Source organism: Hyposmocoma kahamanoa, unplaced genomic scaffold (genome assembly GCF_003589595.1).
Source record: "Hyposmocoma kahamanoa isolate Upper Pololo Valley unplaced genomic scaffold, ASM358959v1 93, whole genome shotgun sequence".
NCBI lineage: Eukaryota > Metazoa > Arthropoda > Insecta > Lepidoptera > Cosmopterigidae > Hyposmocoma > Hyposmocoma kahamanoa.
In genome coordinates, this window is record NW_020654810.1 from 20,607,473 (window position 1) to 20,615,145 (window position 7,673).

The 7,673-nt window shown below is 35.8% G+C and overlaps 1 protein-coding gene across 1 annotated transcript in view; it reads left to right on the plus strand.

Annotated features, from left to right (window-relative positions):
* LOC113237108 (probable 28S rRNA (cytosine-C(5))-methyltransferase) overlaps positions 1–7,446 on the plus strand; it is a 28,585-nt gene extending 21,139 nt beyond the window's left edge. The window contains exon 7 of the mRNA XM_026473375.1: positions 6,979–7,446. Coding sequence (XP_026329160.1) covers positions 6,979–7,446 — 468 coding nt within the window. The remainder of the gene's footprint in view (positions 1–6,978) is intronic.
* The last annotated feature ends 227 nt before the right edge of the window (positions 7,447–7,673 follow it).

Here is a 7,673-nt window from a genome sequence, read left to right on the forward strand (position 1 = left end):
CTTTTATGTCGCCTACTTTTTCACGATTCTGTTGACGTGTAGTCATCTCCATGACTCTTTTGCCAACGCTCCATTCTTGACATATCACGCGACAAGTTAAACCTGAGTTAAGCATCTAATCGTTTATGCAAATTCGGCGAAGAATGTCAAGCACACTTGACGTGTACCGTGTAACTTGTATGCGCAATTGCATGGTGAAACTCAAATTGTAATTGTGTATAACAGCCTAATTGCGTTGCATTTGGTATGCAACGGCTGACGTTTACAAATTTACCTTGACTAAACTAGCCTCACTTTTAAATAAATTGATGAAGAATTATTTTGCGATGTTGATCTTGACACTTGTGACATGTTTTTCTTGTAAAAATTGTGGTATACATCATAAAATAATACTTAAATAAAAACTAATATTTTTGGCGACGTCTAAGCGAGAGTGGAGATGACTCGAGGTTGTTCTTGATTTGTCCATCTGAAAGATTGTTCATTGCCATATAGCGAGGAAATGTGGCAAGCGTGGGGCAACTTTGCGCCGGGATAAGTCAGGGGCGGGCTGTTTTGACGAGTGTGTGCACTAAACCGTAGCTCTGAAACATGTATTTTATAACTTCATAATTGTTTAATAATAAATAAATCTATTTAATTTAAGATGTGCAAATACGGGTATTTCCATAATTTTTGTCATATTTTTGGGAAAATGACGAAATAAATAAAAAAGCAAAATGTGCGAAATAAAACTAATAATTCATACCCTAAGTATAATAAAGTCATATGTGACACGTCTAAAGTGCTTTTATCACATGTCATAAAAATAATACGAACTACATGAAACATATTATGTGTATGTGTAATTTTATAATTTTCCTATTTATTTATTGACTAATTTCGTTCGTAGAATCTTAAACCTGTCCTCTGAAAAGTTGTCATTTTGTAGATGCAGCCTTATTATACCAAGAGTGCGATGTGACACATCAAATACAATTTTCACCTCACTAGCTCGGAAACGCTTTCTTTCTCACTAGAAACCTGCGCGTGCGCGCAAAAACGTTTTTTCCACGTTAACGTAGAAGTGGTTTTTCAAATTCGAACTTATAGATGGACAGTGGATCACCTAACTTTCTTTCGATGAAAGAAAAAACAGTATGACACGTTCAACTTGTCGTTCGTCCCGTCGCTTGGTGTTATCGAAGAAAACTACGCGATTTGTCATACATTATTTATGTAATATAAATCGGATGGTACATTTTATTCTTATTATTGTTGAGATTATTATTAAAACTGATTTGTAATAGTTCAACTGTTTTTCTTTCATCTACCATTTTCCTTGCTATAGTGAGGTGAAAAGTTGTGTGTTTCGCTCGGCACTAAAGTTGTTTTGAGTCACGTGTCTTGAAACCCTCGCTAGGCTCAGGATCTAAGAATCCTTTGCTTGCTCAGGTTTCAATATAAGCACTCGCGTTAAACAACAACTTTGCAGCCTTTCATAACAAATTACTATTATTCTTATTTCATACCGGTTGCTTTTTTAATCTATCTTGACAGTTTCCCAAAAATTATTTTTCCTATTTTATCGCTATATTCGAGAGGGTGCGATGTGTTTTTGCGTGGAATAAGGAAAAGTTTTCTTAGGCTGTGGTTTCTGCCTGCACCGATGGGAAAAGAGCGTGAAATTTAAGTATGTATATACAGGTTTCTTAACACGGTATATTTTTTTATTCTTACCTATAACAACAGTTATAAAGAACCGCAAGCGTTCAGTGAATAATAAGGTAAGTTTTATTATCTGTATTTCAGATCTTTTCGATATTTACTTCAGAAAGAATGACGAAATAAAAGTGACGTTATTTCTCATTATTTCCATCGAATACAAAGAGTGACGTCAGCTCGAATTTTATTCAACAAACACGCGAAAGTTTGATGAAATATATGATTCAATCATTATTATTGTATTAGTCATTGTTTCATAAAAGTATTCAATCAAAGAAAATGAACAACAACACATTTCTACGCGACGATCAAGTAATTGAGGCCTTTATAAACAGCCAAACACCGCGCCAGGAAAACGTAAAAAAGTATAGTTAGCCTACATAGACGTCTCGACGTTCTTTGTTGACCGGCGGCGGGTGTGCGTTAAACTGGCAACTCTACTTTAATTTTTTTTTGTCGAATTTATGTACGTTAGCAATATTGCGCACTTATTTTTTTTTTAATACTGGAATTTGCACCCTTGGTGTGACGGAACGACACCTGCAAAATGTCAACTTTTCAAAAGGAAAAAAATTTTTGGAAAGGAGAGAGGTTTAAAGGTTGAGAGTTATAAAACAAAATTCGAAAAAATACATAACATAATAAAACATGAATATGAATTTTGCGAAAAATAAAGAAACAAAATAAAAACAGAACCGGTCCAAAAATGAACTTGGCGTAGTGTTCTTGGAGGTATCGATGTTTCATGTAGTTCGGATTATTTTATGAATTTCTTGTGATAAAAAAGCTTTTGACGTATGTTCGCATGTGGGCTTATTATTAAGGGTATGAATTTACATTACAAATTTTATTGTATCTTGTTCCTAAGTTGCCATCTCATATTAGGGCCATACTCTGTGAAGCTAGGCCGTAGATTACGAGTACATAGCGAAACGAGGATAATGGTGACATGGAAAAAGCAGTATCCAGTGATTTATAAATCGCAACATTCAATTTATAAATCAATGGATACTGGATACTGGAGGTAGAGAATATTTATATTGCTAAAAAATTTATAACTAGTTACTCGTTTGAAAGGAAGTTACCTTTTTAGCATACAGAGAGTTGATAACTATAATATTGTCCCTTACTTTATCAAAACGAAAATTGTGACAGCATGTTACTTAAGGAAGCTTTTCATCCAATGGACGTTCGTGCAATTGAGTCCACCTTATTATTTACTACATAAAGAGCTCCTTTATACAATAATACAATATTGTAGAATGTTACACGTGGATCTTAATAGAGAATAAACGTATAATTTTACATAAAAAAGTTTTGATTTAAAAAAATGGGTCCTCTATTCGTCGATGTGTGCTTAGTTCATTCTGTTCTGCAATATTGCGTTATTAATAAAAAAAGTTGAGAAAGAAGCTCCACTTTGTATTAAAATAGATTACTACTTGTGTTAATGAAGTTACTTCATAATATAAACCTTTAGTCCTCAAGTTTGAATTAACTCTCTAAAAAAATAATTGAAATTGTCGAATGTATAACTAGGACAATATCGCCTGACCTGCCAGTATAACGAGCACGGGTGCGCTGGCCGCTGCCCCTCGCCGGCCATTCCAAACAACCGTCACTCTATTCCGTTCACAAAACATAACCGGACGACTTCACTTCCTCCTCGTCTACTTATTTAATTAACAACCTTGTCAAAGACCAAAGACTTTATAAACAAAACCGTGCTTTACTTTAACCTTCTAAATAACCTGTTTTATTATATAAAGACAAAAAAAGGCCGGAAGCTGCACCGGCGGCTTATTGCGACGACTATCGGTTTGGCGCCATCTCGCATTGCGTCTTAATTGTTGAAATTAATTTGAATCGATTTTCGACCGTGCTTAGTGATGTTTTACTTTAGTTCAAATGAGTGAAAATATGGCTGCTGTTGCTGTGGTAAGTCCTTTGTTGATTTCCTATAGACACTTGTACTTTTTGAAAGGTCGTATGCTCTATGAAATGAGGAAAGAACATTTGTCCTTTTGAAAGAACTAAGTTAACACTTAATTTAGAAAATAAAAAATTAAGTTGTTAAGTGTGGCAAAAATATTGTTGTTAAGAAAATAAATTCAATACCTCCAAACTACTTAAGCATGTTTGCATGTACCTGATTAAGGAAACGTTGCATGTGTAGCCTTCCTAAACATAAATACGGGATACCTATAACCACCTCGTTGATCATGTCCTAAATATGGAATGACCTGCTACCTCCTGTAGGGGTTTAATCGGTGTTGACATTGAGATGAAAAGCCATTTGAAAAAAGCAACCCCGGTCTGCAGCTTTCTTTTTGTTTGTGTGTGTGTGCTCAGGTGTGCGTTTAAGTTTGTTTGCTCGTAACCATCATGGTTATTTATAACAGAGCTATACAATATGACATATTTTGCACCCTTAGTGTAATAACGCCACATATGCGAATTGACATTTTTTCAGAGAAGATGTTCGAAGTAGAGAACGAAATTAATCGATAACTTTTTGTGCTTTTACAATAGGAAAATTATAAAATTGCACTTAATTAATATATATAATCATTGTACATAATTCGTTTAACAAAATGATACTATTTTTCCGAATTTAAATCGCGTATATTTGTTTTTCCATTTCGGGCCCTTTACAGCTTCCATTGTCACGGTTGACTCTCAAAAAAATATTTCAAATTGTAGAATGTAGAATGTGGTTGACTCTCAACGGTGATCATGAGACGTAAAGGGTGCGAAACGTTGGTTTGTTTGAAAAACAAATAAACGCGATTTAAATTCGGAAAAACATTTTCATTTCCTATGTCTAACAATTGCGAAAACCTAAGAACTTGATTTGTTTCATGAAGTTCAAATTGTTTTTATAACTTTTTCTGTGATAAAAGCATTTTCGAAATACTGTCACACATGAAGCTTTATTATGCTAAGGATATATTTGTTTTATTATTTATTTGTATTTTATATTGTACTGCATGTCAAATAATCTCGATTTCAATTTGATTATGTAACAGAAAATGCAATTTTCAGTTTAGAATCTTCCTGTAGATTTACAAAAAAATATTGTATGCTCCATCGGTGCCTGCCCTAGGCGTCTTTTGCCCAAAAGAACTTCGAACTCAATTTGAATATCTGTCAGTCTAGTTACTCTGTCTTTGTGACCATTCAATTCACTGGCCATCCATTGAGGCTGCACGCGACAGTACCACCACTATTCCCCAGAGTATTATTGCATACGTTATACATACGTACCACATCATGCTTGTCTCCCTCTGGATTAGGATTATATAAGAGAATATAAGACTCACTACGCTCTTGACATATTTTTTTCAACTCTCCACTCCCATCAGTTTTTTTTCACTTTACCCGGTTAGTCGTGATGTTTTTGACATGGCCTTCTTACTGTCATACTCGGCGGAGTCACGTATATGTTGAAGTCGACTTTCCTCAGATTTCTTTCCATGTTCGTTCCATAAATTTGCTTCGTTATTTTATTAACACCAATCGTTTCTATATGACTAAACTGTCAAATTCAATAAACTGGTTTTCGTCCCCTAATTTGTCACCCTTAGAGGTGGAATATTGTCTCCCAACAAAAACAGAATCATCGATATCGGTTCACAAATGTGGGAGTAGTCGCGCAACGTACACAAAAAAATACAATCGAATTGAGAACCTCCTATTTTGAAGTCGGTTAAAAACGCTCACTAACTACGCTGTTTCTCACTATCTCTAAAATCTTTCCGTCAATATATAAAGAGTGCTTTAAAAATGTTCGACCTATTTTATTGTGGACCGTACATGACAATAACTTTAGAAAACAATAAATTGAAATCTCTTACATTCACTAAGCGAAGTAAATTTCTTTTTTGCGTAATTAAAATATTTTTTCACTTAATTTGTTTGTAATCACGAACGAGTGCATTGATCAGCTGAATTATTGTCCTTAACAACACGAACGGACTTAACTGATAATTTTGAATAAAACTAATCATATTAACACCATCACATAGAACATGAATGCTGAATCGCATTATGGAAATTAGTAATTTTTTTTCGAGTTCTTAGGTTTTCGCGATTGTTACACATACGAAATGAAACTATTTTTCCGGATTTAAATTCATTTCATTCAATAAAATAATTTGTAAAACTTAATGTAGCGTAAATTGGAATGTTTTCTTTGTAAAATTAAAAATAAGGTATTTAATTAATAACTATTGTAACTATAGTGAAAAAAATAGGGTGGTTTGCATTAATATTAGACATAACTGGTTGAAAACTGTACCACCTCAGTCAATCGTGACCATGGGACCTGTAAAGGGCCCGAAACGTCGGTTTGTTTGAAAAAACAAATACACGCGATTTAAATTCGGAAAAATAGTTCAATTTCTTTTCGTTAAAATTATACGGCCATTCGTGACAGTCCTCTTTATCATGAATGATATGAAACAATGGGCTCGGGTATTTGGTACACCGTGTATTTCTTTACAATGTGCTTTAAATCTTTACCGTATTAAAACGCACCTAAAAATGACCCAAAAGTAAAGATGTTTGCTTAATACAATATTTCCCGCCAATTGCAAAAACCTATAGTCATAAAATACCTTGACGTTAAATAACATTTGAAACTTACGACCCTATGAATCACATTTAACGTTTTGTATGAGGTAGCCAAGTATAATAATTTTCACATAGTGATTCAGTTAAGTAACAGTCGTGACTGGAATAAGTTAGTCATGGAAAGCCCTGCTCGTTAGTTCTTATCAGTGTGTGATGACTTGCCTTACGCTCGGATAAATCATTCAGCTAATTGGGTTTTAAGTCTTTCCTACTCTATTCAGGTCTTTATTGTGTTGAAGTAAATTATGAGAGCAAGAATGATAAAAAAGGAGAACGCGTTTTAATTGGAGGAAATTTATACATAGTACATATCAAAGATAAGCCTAAAGTAACTTTGTTATCTGGTAACGTTCCAATAAATTAATATTTCTATTTATTTTGACTAATTGTTTCATTTCAATGGTTGATTCGAGGTCAGTTTTCGAAGGCATATCCATAACATATACCGTCGGAGCTAGAGCAATTAATCACTCAAGCACGTGGGCATGAATCGTCAGTTTCATGAATGAAGCTCATATAGACAACTGTCCTGTCCATCAGTTGATTGGGGGTAGGGCCGCGCGCGGCCAGTCGGCGGGTGAGTGGTCGAGAGGGATGTCGCGTCGCGTCGGCCGCCGTATATCACGTGTGCGTTCACAGGCTGACCCGCCGCCGGTCCCGGAACCGACCCCTGCGGCGGACCCAGACAACCCACCGTCTGACGACGAGCAAGAATCAAGCAACTGGCGGCCCTCCCGTCCCGCCTCACCACCCCAACGCCCTGACGACGCTTCCGAAGGATCCGAAGCTCCACGTCCCACTAGAACCGAACCAGCTAGTCGATATGCAAACCTCAACTTTTGGAAAGCTCGAAGAGTAACTTTCTACCGAAATGGGGACCCATTCCATCCAGGTGTGGAATTCAGATTCAAACCCGGTAGAGACTTGGTGTCAATGGATTCCTTGCTGGATCGACTATCTGAGAGGCTGGAATTACCACGAGGAGCGAGATTCATCTTTGGAATGGATGGAGATCGGAAATATAGGCTTGACGAATTGGAAGATGGCGCATCCTACGTCGTGTCGTCATACAAAACTTTTAAGGTAATAGTCAGTGCTGTTTTGTAATATTTATATAATATATGTAATATTTTGCTTTCTACATAACCTGCATGCACGAATACACGTGTGTATCGTACTTATACCGGCGTTTACCGTGTCATTGAGGTGCAATGCGCAATACACCCGACTGTAGAGCTTGGTGCACACTTATCCGTGACTAAAACTTGCGCTAGTCTTATTTCAGACTTAGTACAGAGGCTTCTTTGTGTCTCTACATACTGTATAATCAAAGG